Source organism: Haliaeetus leucocephalus, unplaced genomic scaffold (assembly GCF_000737465.1).
Source record: "Haliaeetus leucocephalus isolate CR32 unplaced genomic scaffold, Haliaeetus_leucocephalus-4.0 Scaffold696, whole genome shotgun sequence".
NCBI lineage: Eukaryota > Metazoa > Chordata > Aves > Accipitriformes > Accipitridae > Haliaeetus > Haliaeetus leucocephalus.
In genome coordinates, this window is record NW_010973132.1 from 4,149,524 (window position 1) to 4,172,716 (window position 23,193).

The window sequence follows — 23,193 nt, forward strand, 5'->3', positions numbered from 1 at the left end:
GTTTCTTTCTTACTTCCCTCAAGGTTTTCTTCTTTCTTCCCCTCCAATGACTCAAACCTCACCTTCTCTGGGAGCCGTGTATATCCTTCTTCCTTCCCCTCTTTCCTCAACCTCCTTCTTCTTCTCATCTTCCTCCCTTCAGCACCTGCCAGACAGACCCAGGCTGGGGACTGTGGTCTCCCCAAGTTCTGGGCGAGATGTTCGAAGCAAGAGACTTCTCCAATTCTATGAGCAGAATTTCCCTTTTGTGAAGATGCTGCCTATCTCCCTGCAGTCCCATTTCAAAGAAACCTCCTTGCCAAAGAGGCCCTTCTGGTGCTGTATTAACCAGCATCCAAACAGCTCCTGCAAGTTTTTGATCCTTCATATCTTGTTCCCCTTTCCCCTCCTCCTGCTTCAAGGAGGTCCATCGTGGAAAAGATGAAACCAGTCAAGGTGCCCCTGCAGAAACCCGGCTTGATGTGACGTTTTGCAACTGCTCCTACGGCATACGGTATGACCAGGGGGAGTGCAGGGGGACAGGGCTGTGCACGCTCAGCTGTGAATACCTGGCAAGGACAAAATCCCTCAGGAGGAGCAGGCGCACCGCCTAATACTGCAATCGTACACATGGGGACTATGTGCAGCCGTCAGAAACTCAGGCTTGTTTCTCTGCACCATATAACTACTGCGGCTTTACAAACAACTAAGGCATACGTTTATCACTCTGCAATTGCCTTTCTGTGCGAGGTAGTGAGGCGATTCTACAAAATCCTCCTAGCTCAAAGCATCATCTGCCACTGATGCTTGTCCCCCACCTGCCACTCTACCAGTCACCTAAGCACAGCCTCCAAGCCTCCTTTCTTCTCCCTCCCACCAACATGGGCATCCTCCTCTAGACACTTGAGCTGCAAGCTTTTCCTAGGAAATTTTCCTGTTGACAAAATCATATATGGCCTTTGCAGATGTTGGCCAAAATCCTGGACTCATCCTTGTGCCATGTGCTGCACGCTAAAGGGAGGCCATTTCATGGCCCATGAGATGCAGGGTTTTTGCGTAGTGACTTCTAGACAGTCATGCGTACACTGCGGATTATAAAGGACTCTGGCACAAACCATCAATCTCACTGCACAGATGGGTCATCGGTGTCTGCCTCTTGAGTAGCATGTGATTCACAGTTTAATAAAAGATATCTCATCCCAGAAGAAAGGGATGCAACTAAAGCGTAAGCAGAAGAAAGTAATGAAAACTGAAAGAAGTGTAGCCTGACTTGAAGATAGCCAAGGCTATGACGGAACCACTGGTCTTATTTTGATCCAAACTGGGAGTAAGAATGGCTATGGATACTGAGGGCCCCTCCTCCCGTGACAAATCTTGGATTCTTGCATTATGTGCTGCTTTTCTTCATAGCTGATGTAGGTCCTCATATTGCCAGGTACAGCTACAGAGCCTGGAAGTTTCAGAAAACATGCCACTTTGCACACTGACAACTTACTAACTGGAACATCATCCCTACCCTCAGTAAACTATCTGGTGACAGTAGTCACTACAAACTGACACTGTAACTTGCTGAGAAAGGTATGTGTTTCAGATCCAACTCCCCTCTCTTCTAGGCAGAGTTCTTTCCCCCTTTAACCTGAGGGAGGTGGTTTTATTAGTTCTTGTCCCAGTTTTGGCTGGGATAGAGTTAATTTTCTTCCTAGTAGCTGGTATAGTGCTGTTTTGGGTTCAGTATGAGAAGAATGTTGATACCACACTGATATTTTCAATTGTTGCTAAGTAGTGTTTAGTCTAAAGTCAAGGATTTTTCAGCTTCTCATGCCCAGCTAGCAAGAAGGCTGGAGGGGCACAAGAAGCTGCGAGGGGACACAGCCAGGACAGCTGAACCAAACTGGCCAAAGGGGTATTCCATACCATGTGACGTCATGCCCAGTATATAAACTGGGGGGAGTTGGCCTGGGGGGAGCGGATTGCTGCTCGGGAACTATAACTGTGCATCAGTCAGAACGTGGTGAGCAATTGCATTGTGCATCACTTGTACATGCCAATCCTTTTATTATTATTATTGTCATTTTAATATTATTATTAGCATTATTAGTTTCTTCCTTTCTGTTCTATTAAACCATTCTTATCTCAACCCATGAGTTTTACTTTTTTTTTCCTGATTCTCTCCCCCATCCCACTGGGTGGGGGGGGGACTGAGTGAGTGGCTGCGTGGTGCTTAGTTGCTGGCTGGGGTTAAACCATGACACTTCTTTATACATATTATTACATATTTCTATAACCCTGGCATCCCAGAACCTATTGGAGAACCCAGGACCATACTGTGCCATACAGAGTAGAAATACAGAACAGCTTGACTGGGGATTGGGCACTAATAAAAGTGCAAAAATGTGTAGAGAACAGATACCTGCTGTGAAAGGAATCAGATGAAGTTTCATCTACGTAATTCACAACATCTAAGGCAGACTGTGCTCATCATAACCCAGAAGTCTCGTCACAGGAGAGGACCATGAGGTGCTAAAGCCTGGCTGGCTCTGATCCTGACTGTTTGCTAGTCAGTATATTGAGTTCTCCCTCCAGGAGGTTTGATACAGAACTGAACAAGTGACATTTCTTCTGACTGCTTGTGTATTTTGGCTGCTACTGCCCTTCCATGAATCTGCACAGACTACTGGCCTTATCCGTTGGTGAACATTTCAGGATTGTTTGCAGATTTTCAAACTCGGGGAAAAAGGAAACATGAAAATGAAGCCAAGGAGCTGAGCAGAAAGTGTCACAGAGATGTGACAGGTGCTGTGCAGAGTCAGAAGGGACCAGGAGGTCCTCCCTTCTTCGGAGGCAATCATGTATAGTGAAATTTCTTGCAACTAATAGCTTCCTATAATAAACTGCAGTGGGAAATCAGTCTTTGGAAAAGCAGCTTAAACAATTCTGCCAAAAACTTCACAACAAGTCTTCCAAGTTTCCAAAATATGATGGAAAATATCCTTCGGGGTCAGCAAGTGGAACTGCAAGCCCTTCCCAGGACTGCAACCCGAAACACAGAAAGATGGATCTGTTCCAACAGAGGCTGCTGGGACCAGAAACAGCAAGGGAAGACGCCACGGCAAACCGCTCTCACTTCGGGCACGGCACTGTCCATGCAGAACGTGGCAGCGGCTACTGGGCAGGGCTGCTATGGCCCAGGTACAGTTCAACGCCTGGCTGATCCTGTGCGTGTTTGCCGGATCCCAGAGGCTGACAGGTAGGAAGAGCACCTGCTAGCGATGAGGCTTCTCGGCTTAGCAAACGGTTTGTGCAATGCCGGCGGCGCAACGCTTCGCCTGCTTCTGCAAATATGGTCAAATGCTTCAGCTTAGCTGTGCTGACACATGAGAGAGAGACAGCTGGAGTCCCGGCTGGAGTTGTTCACTGGGGGAGGCACTTGGTACCTACTTGCAGGATGAAAACCTGCTGCTTGCTATTTTTGGTGGCAGGGGGAGGGTCTCCACTGAAAAAGTCTGCTCCTGCAATAATGTTTGTGGATTTTCTAGATGCTTTTTGGGGGAACCCTCCCCCCCCGTTGAATGATAAAGTAAGTAAGGGACCATTTTCCCATCTCTGGAGGATACTTTTGTTATTTCAATACGTCATTTTTTATGCTTTGTTTAATTTTTGTTTTACTTAAAAATCTAATATGGCATATATTTATGAGACAGTTACTAATAACAGCAGTTTGGCAGCTATTCAACAAATTCACTGACTTTGCAGCCAGTCAGACATCTCTCAGTAGAGGGATCTGTGAACTTAGCAGATCAGTTAGCAGAGAGAAGACCGGCAAAGAAATTTTCAGATGATGCAGTATTTTTACCTGAGCTAAAAGCCTTGCTGGCACATCCATGGAGGAGTAGGAAAGAGCGACTACATCACTGCTCACAGTCCAAAGCCACAGCTGGCTTGGATCAGGGACCCTGCAGCTGTGCAGAGAAACAAACCTTCACAGCCTGGGGGGTGGCAGTGCACTTCTTCAGGCAGCTCGTACATCTCCCTGAAAAGCTTTAATCAAGAATGGAAAGTTGGAAGCGGGATTTGGTAGTAGTGATCACACACATACAGTATTAAATCATTTTCCTGCTTTTTATAAGCACCTGCTGACCTTAACTCTGGAGTACTCCACATAAATTCTCCCTCTTTTTTATATAAAAAAGCCTTCATCCATATAAAAATGAAAAAAAAAAAAGTGTCAGAAAGCTTACTATTTTATACAAACTTTTTCCATTTCATGTTTCTTGACCTGAAGGATGAGTCTTTAAGAAGTAGAAGAGGGTCTTGGCTATACAACTACACTGATCAACACAGAGAAGGGAGGGGATGCAGCCTCCCTCTCAGTCCTGGACCGAGACTACTTGCGTCTCCTTTTTCACAAAGAAAGAAATAATAAAGGCAAAATAAATGCTGAAAGTTAAAGCACTAGAAATATTAGTAAATTAAAATTGAAGAATTCTTAGGATTAATGCGACTTTCACATTAATAATCTCTCATTCCTCTGGCCTTGTATCTATTTTTCCCAGTTTAAATAATGTCACGTAGCCCGGGAAGGAATTAGCTGGACATGAGAAGAGCCATAGTGGATCCAACTGGCTTTCTTTTACCCTCACACTCTGTCCCCACCAGCAGCAGATGCTCAGGGAAAAAGTATAAAACCAGGATATGCATCAGGTTATGTTTCCACCAGCAGGTCGAGGAACCTCCCAGCACCCTTCTTCCATTGGGCAGCATTACTTTCTCCAGCAAAAACTGTCAAGCAACCAAAACCCATCAGTTTAAAACCCACCCATACTCGGTATGAGGGACTTCCTTGCTGCCTGTCAAAGCAAGTGCCTTTGCTGCTGTACGCTTTAGCTCTGTTGGCAGGATTAAGGGCCGTCATATCCAAAACTTACACTCGCCTCCCTTAACCACTTGTGCGTCTCTTAAAAAAGCTTGTTTTGCTCATCAAAATCCCGTGGTCAGCATCTGTCATGTTTGGCAAGCTGTGAGTGGCAGCTCAGAAATATTGAAGACATTACTGACAACAAAATGACATAAATAAACAGGAAGGGCCACGGTCTTGTGCTACCAAACTCTGCCTGATGTCTTCCAGATGAACATCCTCGCAGCAGGGACGGTGCTGGTGCCAACACACACCATCGTGGCCCCGAGGACACCAACGTCGTGTTAGAGGTCTCCTGGGTGCTGGGGGCCCGTGGGCCGAGGCAGTGTTAGTGCCCGTGCTCCCACCTGCCTGCATGTAAAAACTCACACGTTCTGCTTGCTCTCATCCCTGCCGGATTTTGGGAGTGCCTGGAAAACGCCTCAGGGATGCTCTGATTGCATTTGTTGTCCCTCCCATTGCAGGGAGCGGCTGAAGGGGGCTCTGACCCCCTCTGTGGCATCTCTTACCTCTGGGCAGGGACAAACCCTGCAGGTTTAGGTGAATCCTTCACCAAACGGCCAAGCCCCCCACCCAAGGCAGGAGCCATGGCGGTGGGAGAGGCAGGGTGGGAGACAGGGGCTGGATGGGTCCCATGGGGAAACCAAGGTGTGGGGCCGGTCAGAAAAGGGGCGTGGGACTGGTGGAGAAGGACGTGGAGTGGGAATAGGCGGGCTGTGGGCAGTGAGTCAGGGAGTGGCCGCCTCTCGGTCTGGCCCGAGATTTGGCAGCGTTGCAGATGGCTTTACAGCTCGGTTAGAACTGGCGGAGGGTTTGTGCTGGGCTTCCCGTGCGCATGCTGCTCTTCTCTTCCAGATGCTCTGGGGAGGGCTGGATATTCGGGCCGACAGGACAATCCGGCTGCGGGATGAAGAGCTGGCCTCCCTGCGCCCGGCACGGTGGTTCATGCAGGTTTTAGAGGATGACGTTCCCAAAACACCGACAGAGATTGAGCAGCACCTGAGATATTATTCACTGATGGATACTCCCTTGCCTCTAACAGAGTTTGACCGGCTCCTTTTCACTGGTGTTTACTGTGCCTATCAGGTTCGCTCTATGCAGGGTCTGGATAAAAATCTCTGGATTAGTTTTTTCTCTCAGCTGGTTGATGAAATCTTTCGTGATCTGTGCAAGGGGCTCTGCCCTGCAAATACCACCCTCCTGCTGGCTTCCTGGCCCTGGAAGGAGAAGCCTTCACATTTAGCATCCCTGAAACATTTCTATCATTCTAACCTGGCCAGGACCAAGAGAGGCACTTAATAAGGGACACTACTGTAGGAAAGGACACACCTGACTTCAGCTGCATCCTTGGTTATTTCGAATGCTTTCCACATTATTCAGGACTTTGTACAAATACGCCACACCTTTTTGTCCTGCTTTCTGCATTGCGCTGGCAACCCTCTAAGGATTTGTACACAAGCTTTTATTTTTAAATGAAATAGGATGAAACTTTAAAGTGTATTTCACCCTTTCCTGGTTTTTTTTGTTTGGTTGTTTGGTTGTTTTTTTTTAAGTGGGCTGTGCTGAAGGGGGCAGTGCTATTTAGTTGTGTTATCTATCTTGATCACTGATGCTTACTGGGGAGATGTCCTGGCAGGTTTTTTTCCAGGATGTTACACTGGTGTCCTAGCTGACTTCATTTCAGATAATTCAGTTCAGCCTCCTTATATTCCCCCTGTGGTTTCAGCCAAATACAGTATCTTTTCTCCTCTCCAGTAACCAGCTAAGCAGATTTTGTTGTGTTTCATGATATAGATCACGTACTTAATTTCAGCTATCTTCTCATGTGGCATCCCATTTTGTGTGCCCACAGTAATGTCCCATCTCATGTATTAATTTTTCTTTAAAAAGCAACCTGAAAATGTATGTATTCCATGAAGCTTTCTAGTATTTGCACACCATATTTACACATGTACACTGCTTTGTGCCAGTTATCAGTTTGGAATATACTTCCTTAAATCTCATTTAAATTCCTAAGGATCATGACCTAGTTATTTCTTCAGCAGATTTTACCCCTTCTATGAAGTTTTTTTGTACAGCACTGGCACTTTACAAGCCAAACATAATAAATACACAATCTCTATCCTCAAAATCAGAAGTACAACTATTTTATAGAAAGAGATCATTAACCTTTCTCTCTCTTACACGTAGTAGTGTGGAATTAAATAAATGTAATTATCTACTCAGGAGTGGTTTGATTTTTTTGTTTGTTTGTTTCTACTAGGTTTCCTGCTGCCATTATAGGCACATTAATTTTGAACATTCATTGCATGTGCTTAGATGACGTGACCCATAACTTCCTTTCTACCAATATACTCTTAATTTTCCATGCTCAACAAAGGAGGCATGTGTGACATTCAAAGTGGGAGCTGCTAGCTTTTGACCTAGTTAATCTTTTTCCAAGCTGTTGTTGCCCAACAGATGGAGAGGAGAAATGGTGAAGCAGGAATAAGAAGCCTGGAAGCAAGATGCCACAGAGAATGGTTTTAGAGGTCAGGTTAGGGCTGTGACAGGAGAAGATAGATTTACAGAGTTCATAAAGCAGGTTGTTTGTTGCTTCCCAACACACCCCCCCACCAAGGATGTAGGAATTAAGATTAGCATTTTATTTGAAGTTTAACTTCTAGTAAACTAGTGTCCCACCCAGCTTTCTTCTATTTTTATGCTGTTTCTTTACATACGTCCAATCTCTACCTTTCATCCTTTTCCCAACTATGCCTCCAGTCTTTAATGTCTAGGATATGTATGGAGCGATGGAGGCAGGGAGTGGCTGCAGACAAGTCCAGTTCGAGCAGAGAATATCATCAAAAAGCTGAGCTAGGATGGCACTAGTGCATGAAAATATTGTCTTGCTGGAGAATATACAGTCTGAGCTATATGAAGGTCTGGATAAAGGTTGAAGGGGTTGGCTTGGTGACTCAGATGCAAATACACTGTTTTGAATTCAGGATTTTGTTAGGATCCGTTTAAAAACATTGCTATCTGTTGAGCAGTTTATAAATTAAACTCAAGTGATGTCACAAAGTTTCGTGCATGCTCAAGATGATGCACTTTTGAAGTTTATGTATTTTGGGAGGCAAACCAGGGTTTCGCTCAACTGAAACAGCACCAATCGCACTACAATGAAATCTCCAGCCTCCTGCTTTCCTACCACCCACCTCGGTGGACCCCACCATCAGTCCCAACTGCCCTGTAAGAACACAGAAGTGCCCTTGACAGCCACACCACTCTCTCTACAGCAGCACTACAGCTCGGCGGAACACAGGGTATAAGAAACCACTGGAACACAGATGCGGAAATTATCACTTACTGGTACCTTCGATCCTGTTTGCAGTACGTTACCAACACAGCATATGGCAGGTTAACCATACCCTTGTATTCAAGGAGCTCGTTTCTGGAGAATGTAATGCCCCTGCACTCCACACTGCCATTGCATGTCATGGTACTGCTCACGATTAACACATTATGAGCCTGCTCCTGACCCAAATATTAAGACATTTAAAAATACATTTTTTATTCTTCTTACTTACCTTGCTTCTGAGCTTTCAGAGGATGGTCCGTTTGTAGATTTGAGCCCTCATCCTTTACTACAAGGGCTAGAAGCCTACTTTTTTGTTTGTTTCTAAATGTATTATTTTCATTAAACGGAAGCTGAGATTCTCAAGCACAGCTTCTTGACTTCATCAAAATCAGATTAAGAAAAGCACCAAATATTGTGAAACTTGCAATAAAATCGTTAAGAGGTACCAACACTTCACACACACGAATGATAAAAAAGAGTGTACACAGACTGGCTCAGTAACACGTACTGCAGCTCATATGATCACCATGCTTCTTTCTCTCCTGAGCTGGTACCTCAGCCAGTGACAAGCACACAAGTCTCACAAGTAACAACAAATTCCAATCTGAGAAAATTTTACATCTTTTTTATTTTTATTACATTCATTTTCATTACATTTATTCCCTCCCCAGAAATGCAAGGAAAGTCACCACATCCTTTGCTTTCTGCATGCTGGGGATCTGCAGTAATGTTACTGCAGTGGCTCTCTGATCCTCAGCATCTCACTACGCTGCCCCACCCCTGCCCCCAAACTACTTCATGCTTTATGCTTAAATCAAACACCAACACAGGACACACACATACAACCTGTAAAGACCTTTCTATGGATGAATGGCAGACACGGCAGTGGCCCTGCAGACAGGGCACAAGCGTGCAGCATAGGGAAAGCACTGGACACATGATAGCATGCTCAAAGTAGAGGATGATATTTGAAGAGGAGCTACACCCAAGTTCATGGCACCTTGGCTTTTCTTACGCTCCTTTCACATCTGCACCTAATTATTTGACCCTTGGGGGGAGCTGGCACCTGGAAGCCGCTTTGGCTGAGCCTCTGAATAGATCAGGAAGCCGGTGAAGGTGATGTACTTGCCATGGTTGCTGTAGGCACCATAGCCATCATGCTGATGGCTGTAGAGCCAAACGGTGTCCCCGTACTGCAGAGGCAGCATGATACTCTGGCTCTGCATCTCCCGCCTCTTGGAGTGGTTGTCATCATAGATCATGGCCTGCACCTCATTGTGGTTCTTCATAAGTTTCACTGACATAGTCTTAAAGGGCATTTTGCCAATGGTGAAGGAGAAATAGTATGCACCAGGTATACGGCATGAGAAGATGCCAGTGGAGGAGTTGAAATCTTTTCCAATGTTCACAAACTCTGTGTCAAACGTGATCGGCTCATGCTGGGTTTGCTTGTCGTCTGTCCCCAGGAGACTTTGTGAGCGGGCAACAGAAAATGCAGAGCGAGGATCTTGTTCCCTGTTCGGTTGGTCAGATAAAACATGTCGCTGTGAAGCTTCATTCTGCTCTCCGGGAAGTTGCTGAATAGTGTGATGGTGTGGCCCCAGCTCTTGAGAGCTAAGAGCATTCTGGAAGAAGGCAGAAGTGTCTGGATAGATTAGGTAGCCATTGAAAGTTGTATAGGGGCCCACATTGCTGTAAAGAGCATACTTGGGATCTCCATGTAAACGCAGCCAAACTGTGTCACCGTAGTCAAGCTGCAGCATGGCACTCTGGCTGGCTACCTTCCGTTCCTTGCGGTGATGTTCGTCATACACAATCACTTGCACTTCATTCTTGTTTCTCATCAGCATGACAGACAAATTTTTCTTTGGGTACTTCCCAACAGTGAAGGAGAAGTAGTAGGCTCCAGGGATCCGACAGCGGAACAGCCCAGTCTTGGGATCAAAGTCATTGCCAATGTTCACATACACTTTGTCAAAGGTAATGACCATCTCAGAGCTCCCTTCCATGCTGCTGGTTCTGGCCACAGAGAAAGCAGAGCGAAATTCAGTACTGGTGTCTGCTGGGAAGCCATCTGTAGGCAGAAGAATCATGCAGCAAAGGAAACCAAACAGGATCTGAACCTTCAGTGTCATCATTGTATCTGAAAGGAAAAAGAAGCATACTTTAGCTGGAATTCCATTAATCTCCAGCTCATTCTCCCGTTGAAACCCTGACCTGAATCTTGCTAAATAGACATGAAGGTCTGTGTCCAAATATGGAGAAGTTTCCAGTGCATTCTCTGATCAGTGCGTGGGACCATACCTCAGTTCAGATCCCAGCATTATTTTGATATTTTTCCTAGCAAGAGCTGGATCTTTTTTCCCTGTACTCGTAAGAAGAAAAAGAATCTTCTTTGAAAGCCAGGCTATCCTACAGCTTGTCTGCAAAACACTGTGTTGCTCACAATGCAGAGGGATCTCAGAGCTTGCTGGGCCTTTGCCAGAGCTCCCTTTTGTAGTGCTTTTATTCATAAGACCAAGGATGAAACAAAGCCCTACACAGACCCTATATTATACAACTGAGATACTGCTGAAGGGCAGGGAGAAGAGGACATAGGCTCTAGAGGTTCCCATGCAGATGCCATTGCCTAGCACTGCAGTAGCTGTTTCACAGGATGTGGAAGCTGGAAGCCAAGTAAGTTGGTAGACCCCATTACTCACCATGAATCTGTGAAGAGTGTAAAGAAACTAGAACAAGAGGGAGTGTTTGGGGAAGGAAGGAAGACAATGGAGAAAATGAATGAAATGAAAAAGAAGAGAAGGAAAACAAAAGATAAATAGAAGGCAAGTCTCCCAAAGTATAGGATCCCTGAGAGAGAACGGAAATACTGAAAACAGGGAAACAACTCCCTGTCTGGATAATAGCCAGAGAGAAAAAACTTCTTTGACCCTTAAAAAAGAGGGATAAGTTAGGAGCTAATGGGATTTTCTGCTTCTAGTTTCTGTGATTTTTTTTTGGACTGAGGCCAAAAATCATCTATTAGTGCTTTCAGGCTGAAAACAAAACTGCCAGTCATTCCAGTGAGAAGCTTCTCTCTCTGTCACCTCTCTGTGCTTATTAAAATATCATTCAGGCTGGGAGGCAACTGCCTGGTTTGCAGTCTGCCCCATCTGTCACCCCAGAACTGGTGCCTTGCCAGCCTGCAAACAATGAATTCGCAGAACAGGAGCAAAACATGCTACTCATTGAGGGGAGGGGTGAAGGCAAATCCTGAATTAAAAAGGATAAAGGGGTAAATATTTGAATCAACTGGGATGGCCTAGTAAGAGAAGTAAAGCAGATGAAACCCATGTATACTGTGAGGTGGCAATGGGATCCTGTTTTGGCAAGATGTGATACCTAGAATCACTCACCAACAGGAATTCAGCTTGACCTACAGTCCCTGCTCTTTCACACTTGAGAATAAAACTGAAATCTGAAATGCAGCTCTAATAGAAATGAACCCAAGAATGAATTAGATTCTCACTTAAGTACGTGAAAGTGTCACACTAGCAAAGACGAAAAGAAATATCCAACCATGTCCTAATTTTACATTAGATGACTTCTCTCACAAACGTCTCTATATTTTCCTCCATGCCCCTGAATTCACAATGTTTTTCCTGACTTAGCCTGCTTCTCCTGAACACATCCATGGGACCCCATGGGCTGCAATGAAGGGTGTTGAGAGGGCTGACTCATGTCATATTGAGGCCACCCTCTATCATCTTTGAAAGGTCATGGAGATCAAAGGAGGTCCCTGGTGACTAGAGAAAGGCAAATATTGCACCCATCTTCAGAAAGGACAAGTGAGACAACCTGAGGAACTACAGGCCAGTCGACCAGTTAGCCCCTCACTTTGGTCCCTGGGAAAATTATGGAGTGTTCTTTTTGGAACACATTTCTAGGGCAAAGGACATGACATTTAGCATGTGTTGATCAGATGAGGGTAGATCACGTCTAACCAAACTGATTGCCTTCTTGTGAGAAGAGACCAGTGGATGTCACTGACCTTTTAGCAAGGCTTTTCTACAGTCGCCCAGAACATTCCTGTATCCAGGTTGTGATGTTACAATCGAGATAAGTGGACTACTAGAGAGGTGAAAAACTGGCTGAGTTGTCAGGCTCAAGGGCTAATGTTTAATTTCAGATGTCCCCTTTAATATTTTTTACCAATGACCTGGAGAAGAAGGCAGAATGCCCACTCATCAAGGTCAGAGACGACACCAAAACAGAGGGTTTGACAATATACTTGGAGTCACAGCTGCTATGCAGAGGGACCTAGACAGGCTTTCAGTAATGGACTGAAAGGAAATTCAGCAAGGATGAATGCAAATTCCTGTACCTGGGATAGACTAACCCTGCGTGTTGGTACAGGCTGGCGACTAACTGGCTGGGGAGCAGTGCTACTGAAAAGGATCTAGAAGTCCTGGAAAACAATAATTTTTACCTGAGTTAGTGCTGTGCTCTGCAAGTAATGAAGGCTAACAGCATGCTGGGGTGCATCAACAGAAAGTTGCCAGTAACCACAGGCAGTGATTATTCCCCTTTAGTTGGCACTTGCGTGACTCCAGAAGAAGGCAGCCAAGATGGCTGAGGTCTGGAGCACCTGCCCTATGAGGAGAGGCTGAGGAAACGGGGCTTGTTTAGCCTGGAGAAGAGAAAGTTTTGGGGGGATCTAGTAGTAGCCTTCCAGTACCTATGAAGAGGTTACTGAGATGACAGAGCTAGGTTCTTCACTGATGTTCGTGGTGGGAGAATAAGAGACAATGGTCATAAAATCCAAAAGGGGAGGCTCAGACCACGTATAAGTGAAACAATTTCATGCTGAGGGCAATTAAGAATGGAACAGTTTGCCCAGAGAGATTTTGAGGTCTCTATCCTTGGAAGTTTTCAAGACCAGACTGGATTAAGCTGTGAGAAACCTGGTCTGCATTCAGTGTTGGCCCTGCTTTCAGCAGGAGGTCAGACTAGAGACCTCCTAAGTCATGATTCCTGATTCTGTAACTGATTCCCATAGCTACTGCCTTCTCACAGTTGAAAATTCACTCGCTACTAACCCTAGCCATGACAATTACATGGAACTAACCAGCTAATGGCAGGCCTGACAGACAGACAATCTTTCATCCAGCAAATTAATTTAAGAAAGCATTTTCAATGGAACTATTAAGCCATCACTAATTGCCATGCATCTGCTTCCATGCTGTCTTTATTTTTCCTCACTTTGCCATCTAGTTTGTGAGCTCCTCAGGGCAAAGACTCTCTCTTCCCATGTCTGTACAGCATTTGGCCATTGCTGCCGTTTAAACAATACTAATAGGCCCTAACATCCCACCAAGAACTAAATCCCAAACTGTCACACTGTGAGCTCAGCCTCTGGTTCAGCAGTATTATTTTTGCAGAGTGCAGAGTGCTACATCTAGCATGGCAGGCTCATTTCAGCTTCCAGCTTAGAAAACCAAGCCCTAAAGGCAAACTTATAAGGGCTATTAGAAGTTTCTGATTCATACTCATCCATTGTTATTCCAGTGATCACCATGGTGTGGCTGCATGAAGAACCAGCATGACTGTGACATGGTGGCACGCTCTGGAGACAAGAAATGACAGGAAAGGATTTGGCATTTGGGTTTTTAGTCACAACAGGACCCTGGTTCTAAAGCACTGCTTATGCTTTACAGCTCGCTCAGTGTGTCCAGGAGTCAGGGAATATACTGCAAGCACGTCACTGCTGGCCAAAAAACCACAAAAAGACAAAACATTTTAAAAAACTCTGTAGTGGATCTGACCTTATGTTCCTTCAGATGACCACTATCCTTGTTTCTGTCCCAAAGCTAATTTCTCTGTAATAAGGTTACTTATTAAAGGTTGGATCACTCAGTTACAGTTGCAAAGACTCTCTGCTTGCTGCAGTGCCTTATTTATCAGCTCTTCCCAACAACTTACTGGCAAGTCGTTTAAACAAGGCAGTTAATTATGCTGTGTTTCCATTAGCAAGTTGTTTCCTTGACAGCTCCCACTCACCACTTTCAGCACTATTTAGGTTCTTTATCTTTTTAAAATAATTTAGAAAGTATTTAATAACTGCCTCTCACATGAAACCAGTCTAAGAATAATATGCCAATCATTAGGAAGACTCAGCTAGCTACAGGGCTGCCATAAACAGAGGCAACTCACAACAACTCTTGGACTTGAGTATCAGTGTAGTAAGTCTGAAAGATAAAGCTTCCAAAATGTTCTGTTGCTCCCCCAGCAAATGCTTCTGCTGCCCAAGTCTTTTACTGGGATAGCTTTCTTCCAGCAGGGAAGAGATAGCACCAGGGGTGTGAGGCTGGCCAGGGACACTGTGGTATCAGCCTTAAGTGCATGCTATGGCATAACTTTTAAAACTGCAGAGTGAGGTGAAAGACCCAAGCTAGAGGTGAAAAGTGGGTCTTCAGCTTGCGCCACGCGTGTGTCATACATAGCAGCTGTGTTATTCTCATTACATTTACATATGAATCAGGGCCCTTTGTCCCCACATTCCTTACTGTAGTAACACCACAGAAGTATGCAATGAAATTAAGTAGACCCAAGGGATAAACAAGGTATGCTACTGCCTTTACGCTAGGCAGTACCAGCAGGGACAGCAGCCCACAAGGAAGAAATCGAGAAACTAATTTTGGAACAGGAGGCACAAAACACATGATGGAGCTAAACGTTCTCAAAGGCACTGACATTAAATTAATGACCTGAAAAGAAGGGGCTAAAATGGTAGTGACTCACATAGCAGAACAGGAGTTGCAAATCTTTTTTGAAAAGAAAGAGACATAATTCACCTTTTGCAGGACCCAAGAAACATTAATAGCTTTGTGCTTGCTGGAGATGATTTTTCTGTCCTGGAACAGAATCAATCCACCAGTGGAAAGACAATTAGCTTTACTCTTCTACTGAAATCCATGGATTTACAAAAGGACTTTCAATAATAGAAAGGTCACCCCATTTCTAGACTTGCAGGCCAGATCTTCTTGTAAAACTCACAAGGGTTTTCTTTCTATTCCAAAATATTAATGAGCTAGATTCCCTAGTCCTACCTTAGGCAAGAGTCCTCTAATTTCAGTGGGAGTTTTACCCAGAAGATCACTGAAGAATGAGATATGAAACAAAAGTGAAGCAGCGCAGTTGGATTAACTGTTAGTAAAAGTTCTTAAAATCCTGTAAACCACAAGAGCAAAGCCCTGTTTTTCCCAGCTCTCACTCTAATATTTAAGGACAGCTGCAAATGTTTCAATTATTTGAATCAGTGAAAGCCTGTGTAATGAACAGCCTTCTTAGACTACAGTTAGCAAGATTTTTTCCCCAGATACCACATACTGTCTGTTCCATTCATCGGATACAGATTAAGAGCATCAGATAATGATGCAAATGCATCACTTTTTCCGACATCAAGGAGAAATTTATTGTAGCAGATCCTCAAAAGCAAAATCTGTATAAGGAGTACTATGTGACAAAATCAGGGATTCACTTACGGATTTGGCCTTTCTCTGCTTTTGATGAATGTGGTTTTTTGAACTCTGGAACAATCCTGAGAGGTAAAACATTTTCTGAAGCATTTAGGATGCTTTTTGGAAACTATACGCCACACTTTGGATGACAGAACTGTATGGCATTAGTATAGAAAGTACTTAATTTTAAATGTTTCCTTGAGTCAAGGGAGTCGTTTAACATAATAAACCAGCTTCTGTATACTCAAAGATCTGTGGAGAGACAAAAATTCTTTTGAAGTGTCTCAACTCCAGCCATACTCAGGAAAAGGAAATGGAGAGACTGTGTTTTGGCATAAGCCTCTAATGTTAGCCTGCACTTCAGAATATTAATTAAAGCTGCTATATTTCAATGGAAGCCCTAACAACTCTGTTTAAGATAAAATCATGTTGTATAAGGTGATGTCTATTCTCTGATCAAAATAGAAACATGATAGTTCTGACATCAAGAATTTTCTTCCTATAACAGCATTCAAGGAAATTTGTTACACACATTTGAAGTGCCAGGGTGACACACTGTGTCTTCTAGTTTTGGCTACTATGTATATTTAAAAAAATATTCATTTTGACAGTCAAAGTGGTATTTTAGTAGAGAAGACAGCTGAATAAACTCTAGGTGGGAGCAAGGAGTTATTCTAACAGACTAATGCTTTAAAATGTAATATAATTTTTTTTACATCCTTTTCTAAATGAACAAATTACACAAATCCAACTCTCCACCACATACACACTCCTCAAGCAAACAAGGCTAAAAACTGCAAAGCAAAGAAAAATACTCTAACACTGCTCAGGAGTGGAAGAGCAGAAAACATTGTTAGAATACTTGAGTTTAAACTGTAGTTCATAAAATGTGTTAATACTATCAAGTTGTTCTGTACACACAGCCAAACAAACTGTTGATAAACTGTCATTGAAATTACACCATCAGTAAGTAGTGAAAAAACCTAGCCATTGCTGGGAATGAGTTCAGTGATAAATGGTTTCTGTGGAAGCATAGGCCAGAGAAGCCTGGAAACCACAGCTTGAGCAAGGCAGAAGTCTGTTGCTGTATAGTGTTTATTTAGCACTGCTACCTTTAGACATAAAACACCGAGACCATTTCAACAGTAGGAATTTTTGCATGGATACAGTTACAGTTACAGTAATGCCAAAGTTAAACCATCTCTTTTCCCACCCCCAAACCTAATTTCCTTTTTTAGCCTGGTTTATGTGTGCATTTCTTTCTCCTGGTGCGCACAAGAGATGCTGAGCCTGCAGCACAAGGCTTTGTTGAAGCATCCCATCTCTCCAGGAGGAACCGGATTGCTGCACCAGAAGGCAGATCACACTGCCATAAAGGATTAACAGAGACAGTCTGGCCTGGAATGCCAGGAGGTATTTTGATAGGTAAAAGAAAGTAACTGACACTTTGGCAGCATATACCATAAAGATATCAGTTAAGACAGAGAGAGAGGAAGGCCCCAAAAGGCAGACTGTCCAGTGCAAAAGCTAGCTCTAAAGAGAGAGAAAGGCACAGAGAACTCAGAGAATGGAGTAGAGGGCAATTTTATTGTTCACGTGGCTGGGCTGGAAGCCATGTAGCGGGAGGCCTTTTTCACAGAAATCCTGGTTTTTTTGCTTTGGCTATGGAAGTAAAACCATATGAAGCACAGGGACACTGCCAGACAGACTGCCCCAGCAACAGACCTACTGGAGTGACAGACACTTTATGAGGAAGAATGCTGAGCACAAGCAGTGCATTTCAGGCTATTCCAAAGGCAAATGGGAAATTATTATTTAAAAATGAATGAGAATTAGTTACAGGAATGATTTTATTTTAAAGTTCCACCTGGTTTAAGATATTTAAACTATGGTAGTCTGCAAAGAAGCTGGTAGCCTGCTGAACTGCACGTTACTGGACTCCATAGAAGAGCTTTTAAAAGATGCTTATAGTCTAGAAGACATAGGATAGGGGACATGGGTAATAACAAGCAAATGTAGCATAAGATTTTACTTTTACGATGCTATTATATAGTCTGGAAAAAAACCCAACCAAACCCTGCAGGATTAAAGGTGCTAAAATGAAAGAGTCAGCAAATAAGAGTTTCATTTCATCATCTGACCAGCTGGAATCAACAAGCAAGATCCAGTTAGCACCACAGCAGTGCTAAAGGAGAATGTGAAGACAAAGGTAATGGCTATACAGACCATGGGAGGCTCTCTTAAGAAACAATGAGGGAGAAAGTTTAGAAGTGTTTGCAGAAGACATTTCTGAGTTGGAGACAAATACTGGGTACCTAAGGAAGATGCAGATGGGTTCAGCATCACAGACTACGCTTGTAATTTTTCTCTTTTAGTAAGAGTTTGGGCAGGAAAAAGATGAATGTTTTCCCCAAGAACTAATGAAGCATGGGGACTTTAAAGGGTTGATAAAGAATGAAAAGGCTGTTTAGACAGCTCCACTGAACACAAGCTTGTTCTTAGGTTTTCCTGAAGTGGTGGTGTAGCTCACATCCTTTGGGACTTTTTTTTTTTAAAACATCTCTGCGTTATAATCAATAGGGTAAACTGAGCCGTGAGTGACAAAGTGGAAACACTAGCTAGGCAGAATGACACTAGAATCAGTACTCTGGAATCAGCTCAGATTCTAAGCCTTTATTCTTCCTGTCTTATTGTTACATATCGTGGCTCAGTTTTTCTACCCCACTTCCTTCCAGTGAAGGAAAGTTTAGCTCTTGGGATAATCCCCACTCCTCCTGTTAACAAATGGAAGTCTAGCAACAGTTCAGAGATTATAGGTAGGTATTTACAGTATTTACTACAGGTAGGTGTCTACAGTATAGGTAGTTATTGTCTGATTTTTTTAAACCACACTTTCCTCTATGCATCCAAGCAGCAGCTTCCTTTAACGCAGCTGAATGAATATTTTTATTCTCCAACCACGTAGACCAGGTTCCTACGCTGTTCTCAGAGTTGATGCCCTATTTGTCAATTTTCTTTCAGTCCTTGGTTGTAACTAATACTTACAGACATTAAAGGATATTTCATCAGGATGAGAGTAAGTGTTCCAGTTAAATACTGGTTATACTGGCTTTCCTTCCTGTTCCACACTGCCACTTTCATTCACATGCCCAGTCATTCAGCAAACCTGTCAGGTACAGCACCATCAGTTGGGAAAAATCTTGCAGTGATCCTTTCATGTTCTCCTCTCATCCCCTCATTAAGAATGAAACCAACTGTAGGTTTATTTGTCCAGGAACTAATAGGAACCTGTGGAAGCTGACACCCAAGAAGGTGCACTACATAGGACTGTCTATACATTACAGGAATCACAACTTTTGTGTTATACCTTCCTGTTGAAGACTGTTGTACATGAGATTGTGGAGATATTATAAGAGGTATTGGAATGTGTGGTGTACTCAAGGTTTGTTCATTGTCCTCTCGGTAGTGGTTTTATGTCCTCAATTTCCTTTCTGTGAGTCTGCACTCCTGCACTTTGTATCAGCCAATATATGATTTTAATTTAACAGCTATGTAAGGTCCTAATCAAAAAAAGGACCAAGTTTTAGATTTTCTTGTCTGTTTTCTTCTTTAGCTGCATAGCCACACCTTCTCTTTCTCTCTTTCACTTCAGTGGGCACATAATTCTCATTTTTCCTGGAACTCTGTGCCTGCAGTTGTGGCTTCTGACCCATTCCCCCACTCACTGGAATGCTGCCCTCCGGTCATTGCTCTAAGACCTGCCACATCACCCACCTGGGTAAAAGCTAAAGGGAATGTGTTGCTTCTTTCTAGTTGATCATCACATCACAAGTTAGGATGAGCCTGTGGAGTCCAGCAGTCATCCCCTAAGGGAATTAATGGATAGCTGAGTGCCAGCTGGGGTTACATGCAATGACAACAAAAAGCATTTTTGTTCCCTAGTTGTTTTGGGTTTGTGTGGTGGGGTTTTGGTAGCAGGGGAGGGGCTGCAGGGGTAGCTTCTGTGAGAAACTGCTAGAAGCTTCCCTGGCTCCAAGCTGGACATGCCGCTGGCCAAGGCTGACCCAGTCAGCGGTGGTGGTAGCACATCTGGGAGAACAGATTTAAGAAGGGAAAACCTGCAGCGGAGAGGGCAGTGGGATGTGAGAGAAACCCCTGTGGAGACACCAAGGTCGGTGAGGAAGGATGGGGAGAAGGGCATGCCCCTGCAACCCATGGTGAGGCGGCAGGCTGTCCCCCCCCAGCCCACAGAGGGGAGCGGGGGAGCAGATGCCCACCTGCAGCCCAGGGAGAGAGGAGCCCACGCCGGAGCAGGGGGATGGATGCCCCCCAAGATGGCCAGGACTCCCTGGGAAAGCCCGTGCTGGGGCAGTCTGTGACTGAAGGACTGTGGCCTGCAGAAAGGACCCACGCTGGAGCAGCTCCTGAAGGACTGCAGCCCATGGAAAGGGCTTACATTGGAGAAGCTTGTGAAGAACTGTCTCCCATGGGAGAGACCCCACGCTGGAGCAGGGGAAGAGTGAGGAGTCCTGCCCCGAGGAGGAAGGAGCGGCAGAGACAATGTGTGATGAACTGATTGTAACCCCCATTCCCGGTCCCCTTGTGCTACTGGTGGGGAGGAGGCAGAGAAAATCAGGAGTGAAGTTGAGGCTGGGAAGGAGGGAGGGGTGGGGGGAAGGTGTTTGTCCTGATCCAGTGTCGGGGAAGGTTTCGATATGATCCCAAGAGTGAGATTAAGACACAAACGAGGTCAAATGCCGTATAGTCAAAATAGGTTTTATTATCAAAAGTATCAAAATGGTAGCGATAGGATAGAATGGAAGAAAAGGTAGAAATTAAGCAAGCAGTCGGGATAGGATTGCTAGAATAGTCACCACCACGGATCCAGCGGCGTCCTGTTGGTCCTCAGGCTAGCAGTCGGTGGAGGGGGTTGCAAGGACGGTCACCACCACGGATCCAGCGGCGTCCCGTTGGTCCTCAGTCTTCAATTCTTTGGTGGTGAAGAAGGCCCCGCCACAGCTTGTCTCTATGAGTTTTTTATAGGGCATATTTCAATGATGTCATGCGCTGCAGGTTTCGTTCATCACAGGACCTTCGCGTGATCAACACCAGAAACCAGTATCTTATCAGCTCCAGCCCCGTTTCCTCCTCTGGATGCCTCAATGGCCTGGTAATCGACCTTATCGACAGGAGTGTCCTGCTTAAACAGGCCATCTTAGAGACAAAGGGCTCAAGATAAGCAGTTCACAGTTCCTTGAGATGATGGTCCAGTCCCCCACACCTGACAATCTTTGAGGCAAATGGTTCAGGATAAGAATTCAGTCTCTTACAGTGTTCTAAGGTTTGGTTTTACTTCTCAGTATCTTTGTTTTGATTTGATTGGTAGTAAATTAAATTAATTTTGTTTTTTCCCTAAGTTGACTCTATTTTTTACCTGTGACCATAACTGGTGAGTGATCCACCTATTCTTGTCTCGACCCACGAGCTTTTCTTTATATTTTCTCCTCCCCATCCCACCCAGGTGGGAGGAGCACACGAGTGGCGTCATGGTGCTTTGTTGCTGGCTGGGCTTAAACCACAACACTACTCAAGTCTGAGTTCACTGACTGCTAAGAGCTGATACAGCAATGCAACCAAAGATGTTCACAAGTTGGGTAACTCTGGGCCCCCCCCTCTTGACTACCTGCAGTTAGCAGAAAACTTTTAGGAAGGAATAATTTCCCTTTGCTTGGCAGATCAACTTGTAACACTATGTTTCATCAATGGAAATATAATTGCTTTGGTCTTTTTATCCACCAAAGGCTGTCCTGTAACATACTTTGAGAAAATATCCCATGCTATTGACTGGTATTTTCTGACAGTAGGCTTTGCAAATCCATCTGAAAAAACTCTATCTGTACTGGGGCATCTACCTACAGGAATGCTGCTTTCCCTGGGAGTTTTTTTTCTTGTCTTGACAGGTTAAGGCAGGAAAGCATGCTGTCTTTTAACATCTGCCATCACACTCAGCCAAAAAATCACATTCATTTCTTTTCATGCCCTGCTGTTTTATTACTGTGAAGATACTCAGAGGACACTGTGAATTGCACTGCAGTGCTGCTCTTCACTGCCAACATGCTGCAACATCTCAATTTGGAAATTCACTGAGCTCTAGTTTAGTGAAGAAGGTGATAAAAGGCATTAAGATCTGTGTATCTTCCACCTCTGCTCTGGCATCTTCCTTTCTGCTCCTCCTCCTGCTGGGTCAGGACACAGGCCTGGAGCTGGAGAACTGAGAAGAAACAAGCATCATGTGCTCAGCACCAAAGCAGAGGCCAGTATTACTCCAGAATGAAAACTCTGCTCTGTCAAACTCTGTTTGGGGAAAGGAGGCTGTCAGTCAAAGTCCACATACGCTAATGAGTCTTTTTTCTGGTCCTGTTCTCTAATAGTCTGACACGACAATCCTGTTGCTTTCATAGCCAGTGAATTGGTAGACAGATCAAGAAACAACCATTTAAAGAATAATCATTGCTTGTGACTACCCCTATTTTTGTCACCAGACAGTCTTTTGAGACCCAGACTTCCCCTGGGTGATACAGAAGTTCTTGATTAACAATGAAATTCTGCAATACACATAGTGCTCTTCAATATCAGTTGCTTTTCATGAATCAGGTTTATCAAATTCTTGGCCCAGTAGCAGTCTTTCTTTTATGTCTACAGATACACTGTTAAAAGTAGCAAAGCAAGTTAGCAAAGTTAGTCATTGTCACGTTTGTTAATACTGACCCTTCACAATCAGCAATGTGCAGTTCCCCATTTCCAGCGCTCTTTCCTGCCAAATCCCTTGTAATGAGACCTCTCTGAGGAATGCCTGTAGACAGCTGGAACCTGGGCCCTTTCAATTTTTTAACCATTTTACTAACAACTATTTCTCAGAAGGCTATAGGTGGTGCAAATGAGACATCCCAAGGCTGTGAATTGATAGCTGATATCTTCAGGAAAACCCCAGTTTCTGATTCCACTTTTTAAATTCTATTTTGGTCCAGGGATTTGATCAGCTTGTCAACTTCTTCAACAGTGAGCTATGAAGTTCCTCCCTTAAATCCTGTACAAGTCAAGCTTTCACAGTTGTGCTTTTGTACTTGTTTTTTTTCTGTGACAATCTGACACAGAGGTACTGCTGCCCACAAGGCAGAGTCTACTGCCCTGGCTGGAGGGACAGTGAGAAGCATTTGCTGAACAATCTCCTCAATACACACATAGTTTTACAAAGTTTTCCCATATCTGCTTTCTGGCTTTATATTGTTTCCAGTATTTAAAAAATGCCAGTCCCCTCATAATGGCAGTAGAAATGCTTGTGTGACTATTTCTGTAAAGCTCCATCTGCACTGGGAAGCTGCTGGTAAAAGGCTGTAGCATTACCATCAAAAAGCGCTGCTGGACACTGCTGTTCACTCATCAGTTCCTCATTCACAGTG

At 44.2% G+C, this 23,193-nt stretch overlaps 2 protein-coding genes across 2 annotated transcripts; one reads left to right on the forward strand and one right to left on the reverse strand.

The window, feature by feature from the left end:
- Nucleotides 1–3,159: 3,159 nt before the first annotated feature.
- On the forward strand, nucleotides 3,160–6,193 carry FAM180B (family with sequence similarity 180, member B). The gene is made up of 3 exons (XM_010580217.1): nucleotides 3,160–3,226; nucleotides 5,105–5,184; nucleotides 5,750–6,193. Exons 1-3 carry the CDS (start codon nucleotides 3,160–3,162, stop codon nucleotides 6,191–6,193), a joined length of 591 nt encoding a protein of 196 aa, XP_010578519.1.
- A 2,647-nt stretch (nucleotides 6,194–8,840) lies between these two features.
- Nucleotides 8,841–10,373, reverse strand: C1QTNF4 (C1q and tumor necrosis factor related protein 4). The gene has a single exon (XM_010580161.1). The coding sequence runs from the start codon at nucleotides 10,370–10,372 to the stop codon at nucleotides 9,269–9,271; it is 1,104 nt and encodes a 367-aa protein (XP_010578463.1). The 5' UTR covers nucleotide 10,373; the 3' UTR covers nucleotides 8,841–9,268.
- Nucleotides 10,374–23,193: the final 12,820 nt, after the last annotated feature.